We start from the raw sequence: 25,941 nt of genomic DNA, 5'->3' as shown, positions 1-25,941 counted from the left end.
TGTATATATACTTAATATTTTACTTTTAGATGGCAGTATGGGCAAAAAAAATGACCAAAATTCAAACTCCTGAAAATACTCCTCGGTTATTTGATTTAGTAAAAGTAAAAGATGAGGAAATCCGCCAAGCTTTTTACTTTGCTTTACGGGACACCCTAGTAGCTGACAACTTAGATCAAGCCACAAGAGTAGCATATCAAAAAGACAGAAGATGGAGAGTGGTGACGTTACAGGGGCAAATCATAGAACAGTCAGGTAATAGTGGTTATATTCCTATTACTGAGTGTATTTTTATTCAATCTTGTTGGGGGAAGACATCTCAGTCTGACTTCTGTCCTCTGTTCTCAGGTACAATGACTGGTGGTGGAAGCAAAGTAATGAAAGGAAGAATGGGTTCATCAGTTGTTGAAGTCTCTGAAGAAGAGGTCAGCACATTTTATAGTCATACCTTTTTAAAAAAAAAACACAGTTTTATTGATGTGTAGCATACATACTATAAAATTCAACCATTTTAGGTAGTATTCACATTTTGACAGATTGAATTTTCTATAATTAGATGTAGGATTTTATGTAAAGCCCTTTAAAGTTCTAAAAATAAAACGTTAATTAGAAAATATATATCATATGGCTATTTCATAATTTATTTAACCATTTAACTTGTTTTTTCACATAATCATTATTGCATTACATAGTTTTTTCTATTTCAAAATAATTCTTTAAGGTATAAGTATAGTAGAGACTTTTGACCATATTTCCAAATTTTATTTCAAAATATTTTATATGCACATAAGTATATGAAAATGTCAAAATGTCTGGGAAAAACTGCCATGTTCTATTTATACCCTCAGAATCTAGATGTACTTTTTTCTTCCTATAAACATAGGTGTCCTGGATACCTGACTTTTTCCAATTAGTTATGCTTTCCTTCCCCTCCACCCCCCAGTATTTCCGTATTTTCAATAGTTTAGATCCTTTCACTTAAGTATTTGCATAGGGTGTCTTGTGTTGACTTAGTTATTAATCTGGAACAACTCTTATAGAAAACTTATTTCACTGGTACTCTTCTTTGTAGGTAAATAAAATGGAATCACAGTTGCAGAGAGACTCTCAAAAAGCAATACAAATCCAGGAACAGAAAGTACAACTAGAAGAAGCAGTAGTTAAATTAAAGCATAGTCAACGAGAAATGAGGAATACACTGGAAAAGTTTACTGCAAGCATCCAGGTACTCTTATCAGTATTAGCTGAAACTAGTGGAATTCAGTAGTAATTTGACAGAAGCATTTTGCTGTTTGCTTACAGTTGTAAAATATAAGGGAGGAAGGGAATGGATCTCTAGGTGGAGGGTCTGTCATAGTGTTGCTGTAGCCATAGCCATTCCTGGTTTCCATTTGTACTCTGCAAAAATGTAGCTTTCTTAACTATGTGACCCTTTACTTTCATTCTCTTTTCAAAGTAGAATGTCTCTTAATTATAAAAAAGCAATGCATGCTCTCCATCTTCTTAAAAAACAAAACAAAACACAGTTTTCAGGAAATACTCAAAAGATATCACCCTCAATTTTTATGTATATTCTTCAACTTTTTAATATTAACACCTAGTTTGCATGCATGTTTATGTATATGATAAATATGGATATGCATATTAAGTACACATAGGGAATTTTAACGAGTCATACTAACTTTTCACTTAAGAAATTAGGGTTTTCTCTCTAAGCCAATGAAAATTTACTTTGTTTACAATTGTGTTAGAGCCTTTTGTTTATACAATTTTAAATGTTTTTATGAATACTGCTATGTTTAAAATACCCTTGCTACCTTGTTAGGTATACCTTCATATACTCATCCAATTATTTCCTTAGGGTAGGTTCCTAAAAAAATTAAAATTATTACTCATTATGTGTACAATGGTTAAGGCATTTGTTGCATAAGGCCAAAATGACCTCAAAAAAGATGGTTATAATTATTTTTCCAAGTCTTAACACACTAGGTACTCTTCAGTACATTGTAAAACGTATTCTTCAGTACATTGTAAATTTACTACTCTAATATACTAGAAATGACATTTTAACTTGTCTTTGTAGTGAATTTGCCCATGATTTTATGTGTTTGTTGGCTGTTTTCATTTTTTAGATAAATTGTTCATATTTTCTGCTGTTTTTCTATTTGTATGGTGTCCTTAAAGTTTTTAAATGCCTTTTTTTGTTAATTCAAAATATTTAAAGGAAATGTTGATTCTGGGTTAAAATATTGACCTTGAATGTTAAAACTGTTCTGTAGCCTTTATCAGAGCAAGAGGAATATTTGAATGTCCAAGTTAAGGAACTTGAAGCTAATGTACTTGCTACAGCCCCTGACAAAAAAAAGCAGAAATTGCTCGAAGAAAATGTTAATGCTTTCAAAACAGGTATGTTTACAGAAACAGACCTTTTTTTGTTGTTGTTGTTTTTAATGTTTGAAATGTTTAAAAATAGCAGTTTGTCATTTAAAAATAGCAAGTCACTGCTCTGCTTATGGTTTCTATTGTCTAATTCTCAGAGTTATAAAGTAGTATTAAGGTTAAGTAAATAGTATTAAATTGAGAATTCTATTTGACAGATAAGAAAACAAAGGCATAGAATGATTTATATAATTTACCCAAGGTCACATAGCATATGGTGTTATAAGAATTCAAGGCATGCCAAAACCGGTTTGGCTCAGTGGATAGAGCGTCGGCCTGCGGACTGAAAGGTCCCAGGTTCGATTCTGGTCAAGGGCATGTACCTGGGTTGCGGGCACATCTCCAGTGGGAGATGTGCAGGAGGCAGCTGGTCGATGTTTCTCTCTCATCGATGTTTCTAACTCTCTATCTCTCTCCCTTTCTCTCGGTAAAAAATCAATAAAATATATTTTTAAAAAAAAAAAAAAAAAAAAAAGAATTCAAGGCAGTCTGATTCTAGAGCCCATGCTCTTAATTTTATATATTTGTATACTTTGGCCCAGTGTTCCCTGGAAACCCTTCAAAATAGTAGTTATTTTTGTCAGTGATTTTCAACCTTTTTCATCTCATGGCACACACAAACTAATTACTAAAATTCTACAGCACACCAAATATAAATATTTTTTTGTCCACCTGACAACGTAGGTATAATTTTTTTTATTGATTTTAGAGAGAGCAACGTCAGTACAATTTTGATTCATTTACAGCAAACAGCTATTGTGTTGGCTACTGTCACTTTTTTATTAGATAATCTAAGGGAAAAGAGGTCAGTGCCCCTGACTAAATAGTCAGGTATTGCATGTTTTTAAAAAAACTTGTGGCACACCAGTTGATAATTGCTGGGTTAAGGAAAGGATTTGGAGAAACTAAAAAAAGCACACAGGAGATAAATGTGTTTTTCTTCCAGAACCTTTTTTTCTTGTGTACAACATGTAAGAAAGAGAATTCATAGGCTTATAGTCAGAATTGGCTTTAATATTGAAATCCCCTGATCATGCACTTGAGCAACCCTGCTTCTCTTTCCATGCTTACTTCAATCAAACATGAATAGATGATTGCAGAAGGAGGGAATGGTGGGTTATGATAACAGATTCCTTCCTGGCTTACAGTATCTTAGCTAGTGGCCCCAGCAAACAGTGTACCTTCATCGAACTCTCAAGATAACCCGTTACAGTTTGGTTTGTGAGCCAAGGAAGGTAAATACTGATTGTCCATCCCAAAGTAGTAGTTGGGGTAAAGTTGAATCAACTATGCAAATGCTCCAAAAATGAGAGTTTTCTCCCAAACGAATAAGTGGTAAAAAGATGTTAAACAGACAGATGTCCACTATACTCTTGTTGTGTGTAATCATGTTTATCTGCATTTTTAATATTAAGGCATTCACTCAGCATCTACTAAAGTCGATCTTTTCAAGAAGCTCACACTGGAGATGGGGAAGCAAAATAACATATTGCATATTTTATCAGGTGGTGCTAAGGGATAAGTAAAACCGGGATAATGGACAGGGTGGGGGTGGCGGGAGAAGGCAGATAGACACAGTGGTTAGACAGGCCTATGCTAGAGATATTTAAGCAGAGACTCACAGGAAGTATGAATGCTAACCATGTGGATATTTGGGACAAGAGCGTTCCAAGAAAAATGTAGAAAAGTACAAAGGCCCTCAGAGGCAGGTGTGTGCCAGAAATTTCTAGGAATACAAGGAAGCCAAAGTGGCTAGAGTAAAAAATGGAAGAGTCCAGATAATGTGGAGCCTGATAGGCCAGATCTCCAAGTGAAATAAAAAGCATTGGAGAGTGATATACAGGGAAGTGGTGTAATCTTGACAGAATTTTCCCCCTTGCATTAGGTTTTGGATATATTTTTTGTTTTTGCAAACACATTGACGTTTCACCCACGCTCCTTTTTCCTCACACCCACAATATTTTTTTGTGACTTTTGATGCTACCTAGTGGTCAGTTGAAAGGCCATTTCATATCTTATCATTTATAGCCACACTTCTACAGAGAGACTGCAGGAATCTGTATTTTATTTTTGTTTGGAAAGGAAGCCTTGACTTTATTAGGAGCTCTATATTCATTAATATCTCTCCTCTCATGGAAATACTGGCTATTATCAGTAGACTGTTTATGCCTAATATGGAGGACCCATTTCTGCAAGCATATCTTTAAGATTAAATATTTCATTTTATATTAGTTATTAAAAATATCTCTCTGGCTAATGTGAAGAGAATAGAGTAAGGGGTTGGGGAATGTAAGGTGGTATATAATATTGACTTCAAAATTTAAAAAGAAATGCATTGTATTTACTTGAAAATAAGGAAGAAAATATTCTAAAGGTTTAGAGCCCTTTCCAGCTGCATACCTGGCACTCCCCAGTGTAAGTCACAGTGCCAGCCCCCACTGCAGCTGGTGCTCTGCCCTACATGTAAGCTGAGCATGCAGGCAGCCTAAAGGAATTTCAGCCATCTTAGACCTGGGAAAAAGATTTCTAGTGTTGGCAATATAGAGCTTGTAAATGTGTACATTTAATATCCTTAGGGGAAAGGGGGATCCAAAAGACCATAAACACAGTGTTTGTTTTTTAAGAGCTGAGCAGTGATCTCAGAAAAGTAACAACAGAGTTGTTCAAATTAACTCATTAGATGGGCTGCAAGATCAGGCTAAAGAATTCTCTGGTAATTTAGAACTCTAAGAGAGAAATGGTAAGTTAAGATTTAGGGAAGGTTGAAATTCCAACCTACCTAACAGAAGAGAAAAAACAGCAATAGTTAACTCCTCATCCAATCCTTTTCTCTCAGAAAATCTTACCTACCACTGCCTGTGCCAAATGCCTGTACACCTCCTATAGGAGCTTTATGGGATTCTCTTTCCACAAGTTAGCTCAGTTTTTTAGACATAGGTATTCTTTATAGTTTGAACTCCTCACTTTTTTGTCACCTTTCCTCCTCCTGATACTGTATAGTGATTAAGATTCAAATAGGAGAAAAGAGTCCTAGCTGGTGTGATAGGCTTTGTATAGAGCCACGAGTGTGCTTAAGAGAGTAGTGGATTGTTTATAGAATCGTTAGTATGGCTAATTCTAGGTTGAACATTCATGAATAATTTCCAGAGCTACTCTGCGCAACAATCAAAGGAGCTATACTGTCTCTTATTGGGAAGATAACACTACAATTACCAGCATCAGAAGCACATTACCCACTATAATCTATACCAGGGGTGGGCAAACTTTTTGACTCGAGGGCCACAATGGGTTCTTAAACTGCACTGGAGGGCCGGAACAAAAGCATGGATGGAGTGTTTGTGTGAACTAATATAAATTCAAAGTAAGCATCATTACATAAAAGGGTACGGTCTTTTTCTTTTTTAGTTTTATTCATTTCAAACTGGCCGAATCCGGCCCGTGGGCCGTAGTTTGCCCACGGCTGATCTATATCATCAAAGTTAATGCCACTGCCTCTATTCACAAAGCTTTTGACTGGACACCAGAAACACTAACGCCATCAAGAACTTGTCTGTGATTGCTTGCTTGCAGAAACGTGTTTGATTCATCACTTTTGCCTCCCAAATTATGCAATTTCATTTGATTGAATATACCTAGATACAAAATGTAAGTTAGCTTTCGATGCCACACAAAAGAGTGCCAATTTTATCCTATCTCCCCCCTTCTTGTTAAAACACATGGAGGAGAACTTAGGTTAGCAAATAAAATAACCACAATTTCTTCACCACTGGCAAGCCTATTGAGCACATAGTCTAAGCAGCGGTTCTCAGTCGCGACCCCTTTGGCGGTCGAACGACCCTTTCACAGGGGTCGCCTAAGACCATCCTGCATATCAGATTATTTACATTACGATTCATAACAGTAGCAACATTACAGTTATGAAGTAGCAATGAAAATAATTTTATGGTTGGGTCACAACATGAGGAACTGTATTTAAAGGGCCAGAAGGTTGAGAACCACTGGAAAAGCATTATGAGACCAATAAGAGGCAAGGAAGTACCCTAAGAAAAAGTTGAAAAGAGCTTGAGGGCATGAAGCCATTAAGAAGTAAACGGGGCATGTTCAGAGCTGAGCCATAGAATTTACCATGTGTTGTTATAACACTGTTTGTCTTGACATGGTGTGTTTTCGGGGGTTTTTGAGGTGCTTTTTCCTAGATGTCTAATTTCTTTTAAATTCATTAGGTTAAGTCATATTGACGGAAGAAATTTACATGTAAGAAGTGGTGTTTGTTAACCTAGAAACATGCATTAAGTTTTCAATTTTTTTTAATTTCAGAATATGACAATGTGGCTGAAAGAGCTGGTAAAATAGAGGCTGAGGTTAAAAGATTACACAGTATCATCGTAGAAATTAATAACCATAAGCTCAAGGCCCAACAAGACAAACTTGATAAAATAAATAAGCAATTAGATGAATGTGCTTCTGCTATTACTAAAGCCCAAGTAGCAATCAAGACTGCTGACAGGTAGAGTATGCATAGTACCCTAACCTGCCTTCCTCTTCCCTACCTCAACATTGGAAAGGAGTTAATAATTTCATTTTATTTTTTGTGTGTGTGGGTTGTTTGGTGTTTTTTTTGTTTGTTTTTGTTTTGTTTTGTTTTGTTTTTTTAATATATTTTATTGATTTTTTACAGAGAAGAAGGGAGAGAGATAGATAGTTAGAAACATTGATGGGAGAGAAACATCGATCAGCTGCCTCCTGCACATCTCCCACTGGGGATGTGCTCACAACCCAGGTACATGCCCTTGACCGGAATCGAACCTGGGACCTTTCAGTCCACAGGCCGACGCTCTATCCACTGAGCCAAACCGGTTTCGGCTGTTTGGTTTTTTGGGGGGTTTTTTTTTGGTAATCCTCACTCCAGGATATTTTTCCATTGATATTTAGAGTAGAAGAAAGTGGGAGAGACAGAGAAAAACATCGATGTGAGCCGAAACCGGTTTGGCTCAGTGGATAGAGCGTCGGCCTGCGGACTGAAAGGTCCTGGGTTCGATTCCGGTCAAGGGCATGTACCTGGGTTGCGGGCACATCCCCAGTAGGGGGTGTGCAAGAGGCAGCTGATCGATGTTTCTCTCTCATCGATGTTTCTAACTCTCTATCTCTCTCCCTTCCTCTCTGTGAAAAATCAATAAAAAAAAATATATAAAAAAAAAAAAAAAAAAAAAAAACATCGATGTGAGAGAGACGCATCAATTGGTTGCCTCCCACACACACCCCGACCAGGACTGGGATCGAGCCTGCAACCAAGGCACCCTGAAGTCTGCAGGTCAAACCAGCTAGGGCGGAAAGGGGTTAATATTTAATGTGCATTAAATTTTTCTGTTACTGTTACTTATTAAGCCTAGCAGACATGTTGCCTAAAAGGACTTTAGTGAGGAGAAAGCTATGCTAAACATTTGTCATGTGAGCAGTTTTTTTTTTTTTTAAACACACACACAGGTACATAGATATTCTTGGCAAAGTGTAGTTCTGTTACCTCCCCAGCTGTTGTGAGGACATAGAAATTAGTTTTATTTCTCTGTTGGTGATTGGATCTAGGTCTTAGAAGAGTAAGAGATAAAAATGAGATCTCTTGGCAAAACTGCCTTAGTAAACTACATTCTTAATTCTATTATTCCATTGCCCCAGATCACAAAAAGTTTATCCATTCATAGATCTTTTAAAATTAATTTTTAGATTGCTTATTGACGTGTTTTTAAAATAAAGCTAAGTATGTATAGAAAGTATTAAAATGTAAGCAGCTATTGCTTATCTTAAAATTAGAAAAAAACTAATTGCATATTGATTATCTGGTTATTTCATTATTCCAGTGCCTTTTACTTAAAGGCTCTAATAAGCCATTTGTTAAGAATGGAAGTTTGCCTAAACACATTTGTTAACATAGAAATAACTATTAAGGGAGAAATAGTTGTTCCTCCAGGTGTGTTCCCCAGCCCCCCACCTCTACACCCCTTTAGAAGCACTTGTTGCCCTGACTTGAACTGGGAGGTAACTTTTTTTCTTTTTAAATCCTCACCTGAGGATATGTTATGTTTATTGATTTGAGAAAGAGAAACATTGATTGGTTGCGTCCAATATGTGCCCTGACCAGGGATTGAACCCAAAACCTAGATAAATATGTGCCCTGACTGGGAATCAAACCCGCAACCTTTTGGTGTACAGGACAATGCTCCAACCAATTGAGCCACCCAGCCAGGGTGAACTGGAAGGTAATTTTTATTTGAATGTGTAGCTTTATGGGTATAGAGACTTAAGTATTTCCAGTCTGACAAGAAAGTAACAAAAGAATATACTCTAACTTTGCTTTATAGTGTAAGATTGGATGATGCTAGAAGCTTATATAAGGAAGTTTCATTAATTTGTACTGACAGTTTAATAAAATATACAACATCCCACAAGTGTATGTATAAACTTAAAAACTAGTTTAGGGGTGGTTTTATAAATCGTAAATTTCAAAATTTGTAATAGAAGACGCATTGCATTAATATGTCATGAAAAATTCTTTGGTAGATTTTCAGAACAGATTAACAAGTCACACATGACCAAATTTTTAACATATTATTTTTGCTTGTTTAGAAATCTTAAAAAAGCGCAAGACTCTGTATTTCGCACAGAAAAAGAAATAAAAGATACTGCGAAAGAAATAGGTGACTTAACGGCAGAGCTGAAAAGTCTTGAGGACAAAGCAACAGAGGTCATAAAGAATACAAATGCTGCAGAGGTAAGACTCAAGGAAATTTAAGCAGTTAGATATATGACATCAATACCTTGCATAATAATTGCTCAATAGATTAAAACTTATAACCATATTAACTTGTATTTATACAATAAAATATAAGTACTGTATTGTAACTTTCGAGTAAATAGTTTTAATTTAAAATGGAAGGGGCCTGGGGCGATTTCGGCTTTGCGATATGAAAATACCTGTTCTTTATTGGGGAAAGTCATATATGTAGCAGTTCTTCTTGGGTTTTTAGGAGTCCTTACCAGAGGTCCAGAAAGAACATCGTAATCTACTACAGGAACTAAAAGTAATTCAAGAAAATGAACATGCTCTTCAAAAAGATGCACTTAGTATTAAATTGAAACTTGAACAAATAGATGGTCACATTGCAGAACATAATTCTAAAATAAGATACTGGCAAAAAGAGGTGAGATTGTTAACATTTATTTAAAAATAATTTTAAAATACCCTTTATGAAAAAGGGTTGGGGGTGTGTGTGTGTGTGTGTGTGTGTGTGTGTGTTTGGGGCATATCATGATTCTTAATTCATGATATAATCACATCCCAGGCTTATAGGTTACATTAGGAACAATATGTAATAATATTAAATACAGAAAAATCTGAGTAATTTTTAGTAGTCAACATTTTCACCCACGGGCTGATTTGGAAATTTAACAGAATTTGGAACACTACAACTATTTTTCTTGAAGTCCTTTGAAAAATATATACACAAATTAGTGACAAACCCTTGGTATATGTTGTTTTAGTAGATAAGTTGTCATATTGTTTTGACTCTTTTTAAACAATGAATGGTAGTACTGTGCCCTCCCTACCTCTTCATTTCATTGAACTTTTAGATTTCAAAAATATCACTGCATCCCATAGAAGATAATCCTGTTGAAGAGATTTTAGTTCTGAGCCCAGAGGATCTTGAAGCTATCAAGAATCCAGATTCTATAACAAATCAAATTGCACTTTTGGAAGCCCAGTGTCATGAAATGAAACCAAATCTTGGTGCCATTGCAGAGTATAAAAAGAAGGTATGAATAAACTATTACTGAATCATAACCAAAAATTCTTTTTTCATCCTCAGCCTAAATTGTGATCTTTGATTTTATATAATTAACAGTGTTCTCACCTCACATTTAAAACAATATTTATTCTCACGAAAATACTCTTTTCATAGGAAGAATTATATTTACAACGGGTAGCAGAATTGGACAAAATTACTCATGAAAGAGATAATTTTAGACAGGCATATGAAGATCTTCGGAAACAAAGGCTTAATGAATTCATGGCAGGTTTTTATATAATAACAAATAAATTAAAGGAAAATTACCAAATGCTTACTTTGGGAGGCGATGCTGAACTGGAGCTTGTAGACAGCTTGGATCCTTTCTCTGAAGGAATCATGTTCAGGTTTGTAACTAAATGCTGAGTTTTGGATCTTCCTATTATATCACACTAGAGGCCCATGCACGAAATTCGTGCAAGGGACTCAGCCCTTGCAGCCCCGGCTTCGTCTGAAGGTCATTCAGCTGTCTGATCTAATCAGCATATTACGCTTTTATTATTATAGATAGCTCTATACTTTCTCCAGATTCTTAGTATTTTTTTTTTTAGGGGTGGGATATGAAGATTAGAAAATACACAACTATTAAGTCTAAATACTAAATTATTTACATATTGGCAGTTTTAGAGCATAAATTCTGTGCAAACAGCAAATATTTAATTTTACTCATCTTTTTCTTAAATCTTAGTCATCATTTAAGTTTAACATCAGGAATGTAAAATTGCAGAGTAAAAATTACATTGGAAATGCGGTAAGAATCGCAAAGAAGTACTTATTAGCCTGCTGGTTTAAATCTTAAAATTTTGGTAGATGTCCCTATGGGTTCATCCTCCAGCAGTTTTATAAAATTACCCCAAAAAGTTTAGAATTGTGAAAAGCAAGTGAGAAATTCCTGAGGAAGGTAGTTATGGACTAACAAGATTTTCTTTATTTCAGTGTTCGACCACCTAAGAAAAGTTGGAAGAAGATTTTCAACCTTTCAGGAGGAGAGAAAACGCTTAGTTCATTGGCTTTAGTATTTGCTCTTCATCACTACAAACCCACTCCCCTGTACTTCATGGATGAGATTGATGCAGCCCTTGATTTTAAAAATGTGTCCATTGTTGCATTTTATATATATGTAAGTAATCATTGAGGTTTTTACCCTAAAAATTTTACGGGTTCATCAGATATTGCACATGGAATCGTTGACTTACCGTATTACTTGTTTTTTTCCAAACTGTTCTCTGTGTCCTGGGGTGTCAAAGGAGGCAAAGTCCTTTACTTGAGCCAAATATTTCCGTTTTGGGAAAGTGAAATATAAATTAATAATGTAAATTAGTAGCAGAAACACAGCTAGAATCTTCTGTCTCTGCCTAGATTTTTTTTTTTTTCTAATTTCAGAGAGAGAGAGGAACATCAATGATGAGAGAGAATCATTGATTTGCTACCTCCTCCATGCTCCCACTAGGGATCCAGCCCACAAACCAGGCATGTGCCTTGACTGGGAAACAAACCGTGACCTCTTGGTTCATAGGTCTATGCTCAACCATAGAGCCACACTGGCCAGGCTACATCTTTTTTTTTTTTTAATCCACTAAGACTTCTAAGCAACCATCCTTCCAGAAATCCTCAAATTCCTCTCAAATCCAAATACTGTTTCATAAATTATCTATCCCATCATTCCTGTTCATTTTAATTGTCAATATTATGTTAAATTTATTGCCTAAAATAGAAGCTTAGATGTTTATGATGTACCTTTTAATACTTAATATTTCTAATTTATTCTTTCTTTCTCTTTAGGAACAAACAAAAAATGCCCAGTTCATAATCATTTCTCTTCGAAATAATATGTTTGAGATTTCAGACAGACTTATTGGAATTTATAAGACATACAATATAACAAAAAGTGTTGCAGTAAACCCAAAAGAAATTGCATCTAAAGGACTTTGTTAAACTTGTTTATACTGAAGATTCGTCGAAGTGAATCAACATAGACTCGGTGTATTATATTACTGATTTTTCTATTTGTGAAGGATTATAAACTGTATAATATTCATATTCCTAAACTTGATCATGTAAACTGGCTTCTATTTTATGCTGTTACAAGTCTAATAAAATATCCTGCCTGCTTCTAGGAGATTGTAAGAATCTGATAATTTTGTAAGCAGCAGACTATGGAGTAAACAAGATGCCTGGAGTTCAGGTTACTGCCCTTTTCCCCCTATTGCTACCAGCAGGGTTAAAAGAATGTTAGTTAACATTCAAGTTCTAAACTAGTTCATGTTATCAAGATGCAACATACTCTCATGGATCTTTGACCTACAGTGGAAAAACTTGCCAACTATTAGTTTATAAATTCCAAAGGCATTCCATTTAATTTACTAATTTAGACAATCACTATTTATTACCCAAATACTGGGAGCATTTTTTTTTATGAGTCATTTTTATTTATAAGGGTGAGAATTTAGTTTATATGCTTTTCTAAAACTTGGTGTTTAAAACACTTGCAAGAGGGCCAGCAAACTGAGAAAGTCTGAACACGACCAGGATATTGCATACAGTGACAAAAAGAAGAAATACCCACTACGGTTGCTTCATAAAAAGAATGAAATATATATGGGTTAATGTCTTCAGTGTAAATGGAAATTAAGATGGAGGATTGTTTTTACCTGCCCATTGCCAGGGTTTGGAACAATTTTTGACACTGTATTAGCTCAAGAAATATACTACTGGAAATAAGTTGGCAACCATTTAGTTTTCAGAAGGAATACTGGTATTGAATCAGAAGTCTTTGTCCTTACTGTTCAATTTCTAGATATTGATCCTGAGGACTTAAGAGTTAATTAGCTCATTATTCAGTAAAGCATTTAGGTACTAAAAATCCAACAAAGGTCTGTATCATAACATAGCCATTCAAAGTGTAAATAACTGCATTTAAATAAAGATCTGAAACTCAAGTGTGGTCATTTTTTTAATTTTTTTTATTTCAGAGAATATGGAGAGGGATAGATAGGAACGTCAATGATGAGAGAATCATTGATCAGCTGCTGCCTGGACGCCCCACATGGGGTTCAAGCCCGCAACCCTGGCATGTGGCCTGGTTCATAGGTCGACACTCAACCACTGAGCGACAGGCTGGCCTGTTTAATTTTAACTGCACTGGGGAAAGAAAGGCATTGCCTCATTTGGATGTGTCTGGAGTCTTGGAAGCTTGATATCCAGTTCTCCTACAAATGGATCTTGAGAGCTTTGTTTGGAGGCTCTAGCAGGCGAGCAATTACTTGTATACCCCTTGACAGAAAAACTGGTTAAACCCGGACAGCTTCGGGAGAGAGACACATGGAGTGGTGAGGGAGGAAGGAGACACCCATGCCTAGCTAGCCAGATCAGCCGAATCAACCCTGCTGATCAATGGGGTGACATGTCACAGCCTGGTCATTTGTTTTTAATCATTATGGAAGGGAAAAGTAACTCAGAAAGGCTATAATCATAATCAAGTGCTTTTACATTAGTGAGAGTAGAGATGAGTGGAATTAAATATTTTATTACACTTTAATGACTAAAAGTGCATGATACCCACCCACAACCCATATGAAAACTCCAAAGTTATCACTCCTGAGTTTGAGTGCCTTATTAAGACAATATAAGTAAAATATAAAGAGTTTATTAAAATACATACTTTTGTTATATGTGAAACTTAGAAATATTTTAATATACACTTTAAATTTTACACAATTTCATCTTCCCAGTAAAAGTACAAAAGAGCACAGCATGTTTAAGAATCAGGCATAACTTGGAGATACTGTGGGTTTGGTTCCAGACCACCCACCACAATACAATCAAGCGAATCAAACAAATTTTTTGGGTTTCCCAGTGCATATAAAGGTTATGCTTATGCTACACATAATTGCAGTCTATTCAGTATGCAACACCATTATATCTTTTTAAAATACCTTAATTTAAAAATGCTATATTTCTAAAAAATGTTAACCATCTGAGTTTTCAGCAAGTTGTAATTTTTTTGGTACAGATAAACTTGACACAGGGTTGCAACTAAACCTTCAGTCGCAAAATAAAAAACCAATGTTCTGCAAAAGTGCCATAAAACAAGGTATGCTTGTACTGACTATATTCATGTGTACTATGTAAGTTTTGTCCACTAAAAACTGGCAAGAGTCCCCCATATATTACATTGCCTTGAACAAATTTTTTGTGGTTTTTCATCTAAGCGGGGGTGGGGGGTCATACCTATTTCACAAATGTGAAATTAAGTATTTGACACATTTCAGTGCTTATTAATATTTACATGTATTTAAAGCTACATGTTTTTGTGTCGTGACTAATGCTTTAATCAAAATCTCAAATGTTCTTTGCCCACACAGTAGTTAATTGTGTGAGGTATATTATGATGCTGGTCATAAACAGACCTAGCCAGCCATCTTAGTGTTGGCTCTCTTTTAAGTAAAATTCAAGAAAATAAGGTTAAATTGGTATTTATGCATTAGCATAAGAGAATGTTTGGCAAAAAAAAAAAGTATAAATTTTTAAGACAAATACAGTTAACATGTTGACATCTAAGTCTAATGAGAACGGAATACATAACGTTTCAAAATTTTTATCCAAGAACTTAGTTGGCAACTGAACACTAAAGTTAAATATAATCCTAAAGTAACAAACCACAGAATACTTTCTTAGAAAATGTTGCTGTTTGTTCTCTAACAACACTTAAGATTTCCAAAAGCAATAGCTTTATTAGAAGTGAATGTTGATAAACAATTTTAAGGCTCTTAAATCCATCTAAAACAATGTGTGGATCTGGTTTATCTGATCAAAAACATTTTTAAGCAACCCCTTATCACTTTAGACTTTGCTGCTTGATTTTAAAACCTCACCATCTTTATTTGCCCATGCAAAAGAATCAAGCCACATCAAAAATAAGTGCATAGGTACTTACAGATTTTACCATCTTTTTTTCTAAAAGCTATTTATGAAGAACTGCAAAGTCAATCACTACAGCCATATTAATGCTAAAAGAAAATATTGGTAAAACAATGTTTAAATGCCACAACAATATTAAGTCAACCTCTCAAATCCATTAAAAAGGATAGTACTCAAATCAAGTAGATTTTATTCTAGTTTTCAGACCAAAAACCAGAGACACTGCTTCATTTCTGATACATTTCTATCCAACAGAAACATGATTTAAAATATTTCTACATATTTGTTGCAATTCTAATAAAGTTTAGTTTGCTATTTTACTTATCCATGCAACCCATATTTCTCCATTTAGCAATGGTTGTTAGTCCCTGTTTAGAAAAAGCCTATTTGAATTTAGATTTGCATTTTCAACGAAAGACTATTTTCCACATGGATTCCTTCAGTAAATATAAAGTGTGATATAACATATCCTTTAAATTGTGCAGATTGTTAGATAAGCTTTGGTAAACAGATATAGAGACTTCAGAAAAACACAATGAAGTATTTTCATTTAGAAAGGTTATTATGTGTTGGTTAAAAAAGAGGATCAACATCAGTATCACTGAAATTACTGTAACTATAACAATGTTTAGAATCTTAAAAAATTCAACTTCCTTTTCATCAGCAGGCCAGGAACATGGCATCCTGGTTGAAGAAATTTTCATTTCAGGAATGAGAAGTTTCTTAATTTGTCCAATTTCTGTTATGCTCCAATCTTCTTTCAATACTTGGCTTACTCGAGGATAAATTTCAATACGCTGGACCTCGGGAAGTGGACTTTGTTTCAAGACCTGCACACGCTGACGGACATCATCAACTTTTTCAAGAAATTTAAGTGGGGACTCCTCTTGTAAAGATGTTGTCAATGTCATTAATTCAAGCTGCTGCTTCCTCATGTCTCTTATTCTTTCAATTTGTGGAGTATATTCTTGATTAATCAGATTGCCAACATCAGAGAGAGCAGTTAGGAAATTTTTTTTTTTCTGTTCTAATATATCACTAAGCTCCTTAAAATACTGGAGAACAACTTCTTTATCACCTTGGACCACTTTCTCCGAATGAGATTTTTCTTCTTCCAGCTTTTCAATAAGACAAGTAAGGTCTGTCCAGTGTGTGTCAGTTAACTGTTCCAGCAGTTTTTGCGGCGTGTCCTTCTCTTTCAGATAGGCACTTTGAAGATCATCTATAGGATGACCATGATGTTGGCCTATGGTAAGGCAATGACCACAAACTAATTTTTTATCTAGTAGACAATATACATTTAAGGGTTGCCTGTAATGTTCAGGGCAAGTGACAATATCTGGATGATCTTCTTGCTGGTACTTTTCAATAATAGCCCTTAATGCAAAATTAACAGGTAAAGATTCAATACCAGTTGAAGCAATTTCAATAATACTTCTGCAATTAGGGCACTTTAGTGGAATTCGTAATGGTCTCCATATATAAAAGTTACCAGATGCCTGAAGAACATTTTCCAAGCAGTTTCTACAAAATGTATGAGAGCATGGTAGTACACGAGGATCTTCAAAAATACTATAACAAATGGGACATGTTAACTCGTCCTCAAAATTGTACATTTTCTGTCAAGAGAAAAAAGTATTTTAAGTCTACATATAACAAAGATAATTGCACATACATAAAGTCTTAGTTGTTACCCTCCAAATAGTTAATATACTGTACTTGTCATTTAAAAGAGGATAATTAAGGTATTTACTAAGATTTTTTAAATTTAATGCAATATCATCTTTAAGAGCAAAACAAAACAATTCTAATTTCTAATGCTTCAAATTGAAGTTATTTAAGTTTGTTCCTATGTAATGAAGATTTAAATTCGGTATTCTGCTGAAGTCTGCTTAATGATTATAACTATTCTGTGAAACTTCTTACATTCTAAAATGCTAAAATAAGTTAGGCTTAGCAAAATTATATTCTTTAATTCAAAAGAATTCATGCTCTCAGCTCAACCACAGTTTCTAAAGCAAGTTACTAAATTTCTCTAGTAACTCTTATTATAAATTTCTTATTTCTTAAACTGGACGACTGGTGTGCTTACATAGTGTAATACTCTAAAGTCATTTTATGTTTTACTTATTTATAATTTTGAGAACACATTCATTAAAGCTGGAGACAGTGAAACAAGGAAGGCTTAGGATAGAATAAGCAACAGGAGAGAGTCTAGGTGGGGCTGCTTTGACTCTAGAAATGTCAAAGTAATTTTAATTTGAAGATTTAGAAGAGAAAAACATTTTTTAATTGGTCCTTGCAATAAAAATCAGTTTCAAAAATGAAGTGTGGTAAAAAAAAATTACCACTAGAATATGAGTGGTAAAGAACACCATTAGTCATCTCTCCTTAATCCAAGAAGCTGAGCAATAGTTCAGAGACCCTCTTTGACACAAGTAACTTGACCTCTTAGCAAGCTATTATTGACATTTCCAACAAGCCTACAGTTTTGCACCTTATCACCTTTTAATACTCCTTTGTACCTATCAATGCAAGCCACAATCCCAGGTATAGAGAAAAATCAAGTCACACCACTGTTTCAAGTATTTTGAAAAGCAAAACAAAAAACCCAATGTCATTCAGGTAATTACCAAATCCTCCTCTATAAAAAGATTAATAAAAGTTTGAGAAAACAAATTATACTTTCGCCCTGGCCAGTGTGGCTCAATTGGTTGGGCATCATCTTATGCACCAAAAGATTGTAGGTTCTATTCCCAGGAAGGACACATGCCCAGGTCAGGGCACATGCCTAGGTTGCACACTCGATCCTCGGTAGGATCAATGTTCCTTCTCACGTCGGTGTTTCTCTCTCTCTCCTCCTTCCCACTCTCTAAAAATAAAAAATAAAAATATTTCTTCAATGCCGAAACCGGTTTGGCTCAGTGGATAGAGCGTCGGCCTGCGGACTGAAAGGTCCCAGGTTCGATTCCGGTCAAGGGCGTGTACCTGGGTTGCAGGCACATCCCCAGTAGGAGATGTGCAGGAGGCAGCTGATCGATGTCCCTCTTATCGATGTTTCTAACTCTCTATCTCTCTCCCTTCCTCTCTGTAAAAAATCAATAAAATATATTTTAAAAAAAAAAAAAATATTTCTTCAAACAAGAAATTATACTTTTCATAAACATAAAAACCGCTTTAGACTTTTTAGCTCTATGCTCCTTTCACCATTTTCAAAACCAAATTCTTATTCATGCTTCAAATCTCAACTTAAATCCTTATCTCCTGATTAAGTGCCCTGTTAATCTCAGCTAAACTGCTGCGCTTCCCCTTCACAGCATTTAACTGGATTTTATTTTGTTGCATTTTTCTATCCATTACAATGTAAACCTGCAATAAGGACAGAAATTGTGTCCAAAGCACAAAATGTGACACATAGTAAGCATTCACTCACAAGTAAACACTGCTTCTTAAGCAGTGGTTCTCAACCTTCTGGCCCTTTAAATACAGTTCCTCATGTTGTGACCCAACCATAAAATTATTTTCGTTGCTACTTCATAACTGTAATGTTGCTACTGTTATGAATCGTCATGTAAATATCTGATATGCAGGATGGTCTTAGGCGACCCCTGTGAAAGGGTCGTTTGACCACCAAAGGGGTCGCGACCCACAGGTTGAGAACCGCTGCTCTTGAGAAATGAATGTGAATGTTGGATCTTAGTTTTTTGGTTTCTTTAAAACAGCAAAACCTCTACTCTTAGGAAAAGCTGTAACAGTTGAGTACATCAGAAAATACATTCCATTCAGACTGACCAATACTCAGAACCCTAATAAACCAGGATGTGTCACACAGAGACTAAGCTTCACTGTGAAACATTCCAGGAAACTAACGTAACTGGGCAACACTAGAGATGACACTCACTGCACATAAATTCAAGTGAATACGTGTTGGGGTAACTTTATGGCTCTACCCTGTATCTACAGAGAGCTCCGAAATCATACAGAACCACCAAAGAAAACAACACGTTTCTCAAGTATTTCAGTGATGTCATGAAGGGACAAAATAGCACGTTAACAAGGAGTAAGACTTGAGCAGTGGGAGTATATTCAATTTAGATTTAATATTAGAGCTATTTAATGTTTAAATACAAAAATTATCCTTGAAACAGAATGCAACCTTTCCCTCCAAAGCCCTATATTTGTCAAAAGCTACAAAACATTTTCTAAGACCCCATTTAGGGAACCCAAAAGCTCAACTTTCTTTCAAATGAGGATATTCACGACAATACTGTAAAGAAAATATTTCCTGAGCTCATATAAAAATGGAAGCAAATATTATGGTCTCAAAGTTACTTCAATAATATGTAAAATTTTAAATAAAAATTTCATCAGAAATGTGTGGAAAACTTGAAGATACAGAAATCAAATTCTACTCTTGGACTACCTTCTTCATGCTGATTTATTAAGAACTAATTTTATGCAACAAATTCATGAGAAGTCAGATACTGAGAAGCAAGCCTAGTTGACAATAACTATAAAACCAGGGACTTTCTGACTCCGGTTGCTGCCTGAGAAACAAAAGATAGATACAGCTGGCTATCACTGAGAAGCTAGTGCTTCCAGGAACTAGTATGAAGTTTTATGCACCAGAAATTTTCCATAACCAGCCTAAACTCTTAATGGGAAGAAAAGGAGCAAAAAACTTTAGCTATGTATATTTATCTAGGATAAATATGTTAGATTTTAGTTATGCTGTATGTATGTAACAACACTGGACCCTATAAGACAATGAATCAATGCCTTCAATACAGGGATGGGCAAAAATATGTTAATAATAATAAATAGACGAAACCGGTTTGGCTCAGTGGATAGAGCATCAGCTTGCAGACTGAAAGGTCCCAGGTTCGATTCTGGTCAAGGGCATGTACCTGGGTTGCGGGCACATCCCCAGTAGGAGATGTGCAGGAGGCAGCTGATTGATGTTTCTCTCTCATCGATGTTTCTAACTCTCTCTCTCCCTTCCTCTCTGTAAAAAATCAATAAAATATATTTAAAAATAATAATAATAAATAATTTAATAATTAATGAATAAATAATAATACAAGAATAAATGTGTTTTGTGTACTCACAACTGTAAACCTACCTTTGCTCCACCCTATATTCTCAAGGAAAAAAATGGCTTCCAACCTAAAATTCTATACAAAAACTAGAGGCCCAGTGCATGAAATTTGTGCACTGGTAGGGTCCCTAGCGACTGCCGGCCAGGTACTCCCTCACTTCCCCTGGCCAGCCCCGCCCCCCTGGTTGAACTCCCGAACAAGGGGACAATTTGCATACTACACTTTTATTATATAGATAACTTTTCAATGTTGACTAAAATAGTTTTGACATGAGAGTTCTCAAAAATAAACACGTACCCATCCTCCCTCTCTCTCTCTCTGCTCTCCACCATATGAAGACCCAGCAAGAAAATGGCCATCTGTAAACCAGGAAGAGAGCTCTCACCAGAACCCAACTGGTGAGATTTTGATCTTAGACTTTCTAGCCTCCAGAACTGTGAGAAATAAATGCTTAAGGCACCCAGTCTGTAACAGCACAAACTAAGAAAATTATATAATTATATTGGGGGGAGGGAATATGAGAAGGAAATTGCATTTAAGCACTAAATCTTCCCATATAAGAAGTCAATGCATACCTATAAGAGAAAAATCAAGAAATCACATAAAAGGCCTATTATTTAGAAATACTTTAAAAGAAATGAAAGTGCTTGCTTCTGGAGTGCAGGAATCAGGAGTGGAGAGAGTGAGGGCAGAGACCTGCGGTTTTTTTTTTTTCATTATAAACTGAAAATGCTGCTGTTTTCATTTCAACTATTAACATGCAATTAAAAATATAATAAAATTTTAAAGAAAAAAAAATAAAGGCAATAAATACTATAAACATCCTGGCAGAAAAGTAAGATACCTAAAAAAGGAGCACAGAAACATAATGGTCTCCAAATTCTCCTCGGGGAGACTATAATCTCCAAAGATGGCCACTACAATTATCACCTACATATGCTCTTCTGTAATGTGACTTCGCTGGTACTCCCGCATCAACAGATGAAATCTATTCTCCCGTCCTCCAAACCCCCCCCAAAAAATCTAGACAGGACGTGTGTGACTGCTCTGACCAGCAGGACACAGTACAAGTGATGCTGCAACAGTTCTGGGTATGGCCCTTAACTAGCCTGATAGGTTGCTGAGTAAAAAGTCCAGGCTAGCTGAAACCGGTTTGGCTCAGTGGATAGAGCGTCGACCTGCGGGCTGAAGGGTCCCGGGTTCGATTCCGGTCAGGGGCGTGTGCCTTGGTTGCAGGCACATGCCCAGTGAGGGGTGTGCGGTAGGCGGCTGGTTGATGTTTCTCTCTCATCGATGTTTCTGACTATCTCTCTCCCTTCCTCTCTGTGAAGAATCAATAAAATATATTTAAAAAAAAAAAAAAAAGTCCAGGCTACTCTGCTGAGAGAGACCCACTGGAGAAGCAATGAGGTGTCAACATGTAAGTGAAAGAGCCATCTTGGACCACAGCCAGCCAAGTCTTCAGATGTTGGTTACACCTCAGCAAATACCCAGAACATCTCCAAAGCAACAAGGAATGCTAGAAGACAACGCAGCAATGTCCACAGGGTCTGGGAAATAACAGGACCTTAGAACTCTGTAACCAGCCAATATGTAATTTACTGACGTGAAACAACAATAAAAACACTCTCAGCAAAATCTATAGGGTTAAAAACAATTCTAGAGAGCATAGCTGAAGCCATACACCATCATTACCAAAGTGACATACTTTCATTAATCCAATATAACATGCTCTTTTCCTCCAATGAGTACTAAAAGCCCAAGAAAAATTGATAATTAGTTCAAGATTTCCTGCTTCTGTTTTAAAAGTCACCAAGAAATATGAATATAAAAAATCTTTTCAGGAAGACACCTGCAGCTACATCATCTAGTAACAAATTATTTCACAAATTTCTTATGTTTAAGTATCAAAAACACATTTTTGAATTTCTAAACTTTTTATGCAGGCTTTCTCCTGGGGACTGATTTCCTATGGAGTCTCCACACTGTCTAACCAGCCTGTTATGGATGGGCCAGCACTGACAACAAATGATGGAGAATGAAGCAGAACCAAAAATATCACTGCCATTCTCCCGTGGAAACATTTGTAAGTTTTAATTCACTAACATGTTATTGCCTTTCATCTCTAAACATGAGTGCATACGAAACACTCATACCACTTTAGGATCACTAAATATTTACCACATTATAGAGATAGATGACTTGCTCTAGGTCTAGGATGTACAGTGTGAGTCAGCTGTAAGTCTGGAAAAGTGCCACCACCCAGATTGGGGTTCACATCTTTGTGGCCCTGACTGATAAAAAGCACATTTCAGGCAATTAAAGACTTACTTTAGAAATACTACAATTGTGCCTTTATACACGTAGGTTAAGTTTTTAAAATATTTTTGTACAGATAAATTGTACAAAACAGTAAAGGATCACCATAACTCTTTCAAATGAAAAAAAAAAAAAAAAACCCATCGTCAGATTTAATTTTAACTCTGCACATTTGTACCGTTTTCCTGCATTCTGGCATCAACCTGTTTCCCCAAACTAAAAAAGAAGTGATGCAATTTAACCAGAGAGTAAAATTTTTCTGAAAATTTATTTTGTACTCACTTGCTCTCCCAGAGCTTACCTGCTTTGTTGGTCTTCTAGTTTGGAGACTGAAGATATTGTATCTTGTCCAACTTATACAGATACTTTTCTTGTTATTCTAAAGTCAAAATAGTTTTAATGTTTCAGAAGTTACATTCTAAAAATATACATTAAATAGGACACCACAAGAATGATTTCTATCTCGCTGTCTTTGATGTTTACCTTCCTCTTGCCACACTGTTTTTTTAAAAAGTAGTGAAAAACATCACGTTGCTGCAGCAGCAGGCGCGGTATCATTTGTTCCTTGAAAGTCCCAGTGATCCTGGGCCTCTTTTCTAACGTCAAGTACCTTCTGAGCCCTAAGGAGTGTCAGCCGACCCCGGTGACGGACGGGGGCAAACATTCGCGGCCACTTTGGGTCGCTTCGAGGTCAGCAGACAGGAGGCATCCAGGGCCCTGGCCGGTGTTGCCAGCTTAACGCTGTACTAGCGACTTAGGCGGCTCCATCACCTTTCCGCTCTGCCATCAAAATAGTATTGGGAGACCCGGGGTCACTTTCATTTAATGCATCTCAGAACTGAGGGTTCAGCCCTGACCGGTTTGGCTCAGTGGATGGAGCGTCAGCCTGCGGACTGAAGGGTCCCCGGGTCCATTCCCGTCAAGGGCATGTACCTTGGTTGCGGGCACATCCCCAGTGGGGGGCGTGCAGGAGGCAGCTGATCGATGTTTCTCTCTCATCGATGTTTCTAACTCTCTATCCCTCTCCTTTCTTCTCTGTAAAAAATCAATTTAAAAAATTTAATAAAAAAGAACTGAGGGTTCACATCTGTAAAATGGGCACAAATACACCTCCCCTGGTAAGTCCTCAAAAGAACCTCGGACCAAAGGGCTCAAAACAGAATCCCCCCGACCCTCCCCTTCCCCGGAGGCAGACGAGGAGCCTCGGGGCCTCCCTTCCGAAGTGCCTCCGCCGGCTCGGCGCCCTCCGCGCGGGAGCCCGACCCCGCGAGGCAGCCCAGCTCCGCTCCCCGGCCCCACCCCGGAGGGCCGCTCCCTCACAGAGAGGCGGTTCCGTGCTGGAGAGAGGAGGACGAGCTTCCCGAACCCCCCAAACGCAGCCGGAGGGAAGAATAGATGCGGGACCCCAGCCCACTCCTCCATCACGCCCCTCCACGCTCCTCCACACACACGCAGGACAGCAGCCTCTGCCCCAGGGAGAGGAGAGGGACCCAGCGCCGCCGCCTGCACTCACCCGGCGAGGGGCAGACAGGCAACCTCACGAGCCAGAACGGAGCTCGCTGGCCTCCACGCGGACGCCAAGCACTGCCTGGCTTCCCCGCCCTCCGCCCTCCGCCCTCAGGGCCTCCAGGTGCCCAGACGGGGCGGGGCTTCGCGGAGCCTCCGACGCAGGTGCCGTCTCCCGGCAACATTCAATTGCGGAGCGTCGGCCAATGGGAAAGCGCGCGGGGCCGCCGTTCGAAAGTAAACGGCCGACGGCGCCTGCGGAGGCGGGGGCGTGGCCGCCAGGGATTGGCTGGAGGCCCAGCTTTCCGCGCCTGCGCACTAGGTGCGGGCGACCTCGGGGAGGCTCGAGCGGCGCTCTGCGGGTGGCGCTTGGGGTATGGGGCGCTTCCGGGAGCCGCGGAGCCCGGATGGGCTCATACAGTTCATACAGGAACGATTCACAGGACTGTTTTTTTACGTGGAGCCTTGGACGTCCATTGGTACCTCGCAGGTTCCCTGCGCGGAGAAGTCTCCGCCCGCCCGGACGGCGGACGCACGCCTGCGGGTCGGGTCCTGAGCCCGGTGCTTTGTTTTGGAACCTGGACCCCTGGCCCTGCTCCAGCGCGGGGCTGGCGTGGGAGGAGGGGCCTCTTGTCCTTAAAGGGAACCCGCCCTGTGAGCGCTGGTGGGACCTGGGGCTCGGGAGGGCGACCTGCTTCTCTCCCTGCGCTTCCCACGCCCGTGTTTTCCACTTGGAATTACTGCACAGGATGCGTGACTGTGTCACCCTCTGAGCCCGGCCTAGAGTCAGAAAACATGCGCATCAGGCGTCCTTTCCCCTTTTTTCTTGAGAAACTTGATCCAACTGTATCTCAAACACATTCATCGTCGCTAAGTAGGATGAGTAGCGCTGCTGGGCCGTGGGTTGCACTGCGTGCAGGACATGACAGGGAACCTTAAACTCCAGGTAAAACGAGGCACGAACCGCAGGTGTCTGTCCCAATTCTGTTACTGAAAAAAGTTACTGTAGAGTATGTGGATTCCGGTGATATCCAGAGATACCCCCTGTTACATGGTGGTATATATGCATTTCAACTGTATTATGCACATATATTTTCTATTTAAACATTAGAGTCCTCCAGATAGACAGCTTTTTAACTTCTGTCAAAAGAATGTTGTGAATGTCTTTCCATACCAATAAATGTGGTATACCTCTATAAAATCATTCTCTCTTTAAAAAAAAAAAAAAAAAAAAAACATAATTGTGAATGCTAACTGTGGACTTTGGGTGATGATGATGTCAACGTGGGTTTATCATGTAACAACATATCACTCTGGTGGAGAAAATTGATAATGGGGGAGGCTATGCATTTGGAAGGAGCAGGAAATACATGGGAAACCTCTATACCTCCCCTCAATTTTGCTGTGAACCTAAAACTGCCGTAAAAAAATAAATTCTTAATTTCAAAGTTTTTTAAATTAAAGTGTAATTGCCTCTAGACTGAATGATGGCTGAATAAGGCTTTGAGCCCTATCGTCTTTTTCCACCTGTGTTTTCCTCTCTACGCTTCCTTACCCAAGAAGAGTTGTGTGCGTAGCAAGAAAGCAGAAATAGCTTTCACTGGACTTAACTGTTTTCCAAAAAGCCTCTCCCCGTTGAGGAAAATAACATTTAGGAAGAGACTGAATGTTCAGGGGAAGCGGAAGGAAGTCTGATAGCTCCAAAATAGAGATTTCTCGGGTCCTAATGGAGGGAGCTAGGACACCTGAAAGGAAGGGCTACTAGTACACATGGGTTTAGAGGCCCATGGTTCCCAACTTGACCAAAGATTTCTGTA

The 25,941-nt window shown here is 37.7% G+C and overlaps 2 protein-coding genes across 4 annotated transcripts in view; one reads left to right on the top strand and one right to left on the bottom strand.

The window, feature by feature from the left end:
- SMC4 (structural maintenance of chromosomes 4) overlaps positions 1-13,219 on the top strand; it is a 38,488-nt gene extending 25,269 nt beyond the window's left edge. Inside the window, exons 14-24 of one of the 2 annotated variants that reach the window (XM_070406895.1) lie at positions 30-255; positions 349-425; positions 1,073-1,225; positions 2,280-2,406; positions 6,757-6,946; positions 9,061-9,205; positions 9,462-9,635; positions 10,066-10,248; positions 10,395-10,627; positions 11,217-11,400; positions 12,063-13,219. In XM_070406895.1, the coding sequence (XP_070262996.1) occupies positions 30-255; positions 349-425; positions 1,073-1,225; positions 2,280-2,406; positions 6,757-6,946; positions 9,061-9,205; positions 9,462-9,635; positions 10,066-10,248; positions 10,395-10,627; positions 11,217-11,400; positions 12,063-12,215 (1,845 nt within the window). In that variant the 3' untranslated portion in view covers positions 12,216-13,219. The remainder of the gene's footprint in view (positions 1-29; positions 256-348; positions 426-1,072; positions 1,226-2,279; positions 2,407-6,756; positions 6,947-9,060; positions 9,206-9,461; positions 9,636-10,065; positions 10,249-10,394; positions 10,628-11,216; positions 11,401-12,062) is intronic. The other variant, XM_070406896.1, reaches the window with a different exon arrangement.
- A 691-nt stretch (positions 13,220-13,910) lies between these two features.
- Positions 13,911-24,188, bottom strand: TRIM59 (tripartite motif containing 59). Of its 2 annotated transcripts, none has more exons than XM_070406898.1 (3): positions 24,132-24,188; positions 22,920-22,997; positions 13,911-16,819 (listed from the first exon to the last, which is right to left on the bottom strand). In XM_070406898.1, the coding sequence occupies exon 3, from the start codon at positions 16,814-16,816 to the stop codon at positions 15,608-15,610; it is 1,209 nt and encodes a 402-aa protein (XP_070262999.1). In that variant the 5' UTR covers positions 16,817-16,819; positions 22,920-22,997; positions 24,132-24,188; the 3' UTR covers positions 13,911-15,607. The 2 variants fall into 2 exon arrangements, with proteins under 2 accessions (XP_070262999.1, XP_070262998.1); XM_070406897.1 differs by lacking the exon at positions 24,132-24,188 and adding an exon at positions 23,102-23,483.
- Between the last annotated feature and the right edge of the window lie 1,753 nt (positions 24,189-25,941).

Source organism: Myotis yumanensis, unplaced genomic scaffold (assembly GCF_028538775.1).
Source record: "Myotis yumanensis isolate MYYU_CA2020_CCGP unplaced genomic scaffold, mMyoYum1.0.hap1 SCAF_2, whole genome shotgun sequence".
NCBI lineage: Eukaryota > Metazoa > Chordata > Mammalia > Chiroptera > Vespertilionidae > Myotis > Myotis yumanensis.
This window is presented reverse-complemented; position numbering and strand designations above follow the sequence as displayed.

Coding starts and splice junctions, on each gene's coding strand:
- TRIM59 (XM_070406897.1), bottom strand. CDS start 23,176: ATGATACCGCGCCTGCTGCTGCAGCAACGTGATGTTTTTCACTACTTT. Junction 22,998..23,101: donor AACAGTGTGGCAAGAGGAAG/GTAAACATCAAA, acceptor TTTTGACTTTAG/AATAACAAGAAAAGTATCTG. Junction 16,820..22,919: donor CTAGAAGACCAACAAAGCAG/GTAAGCTCTGGG, acceptor TTCTCTTGACAG/AAAATGTACAATTTTGAGGA.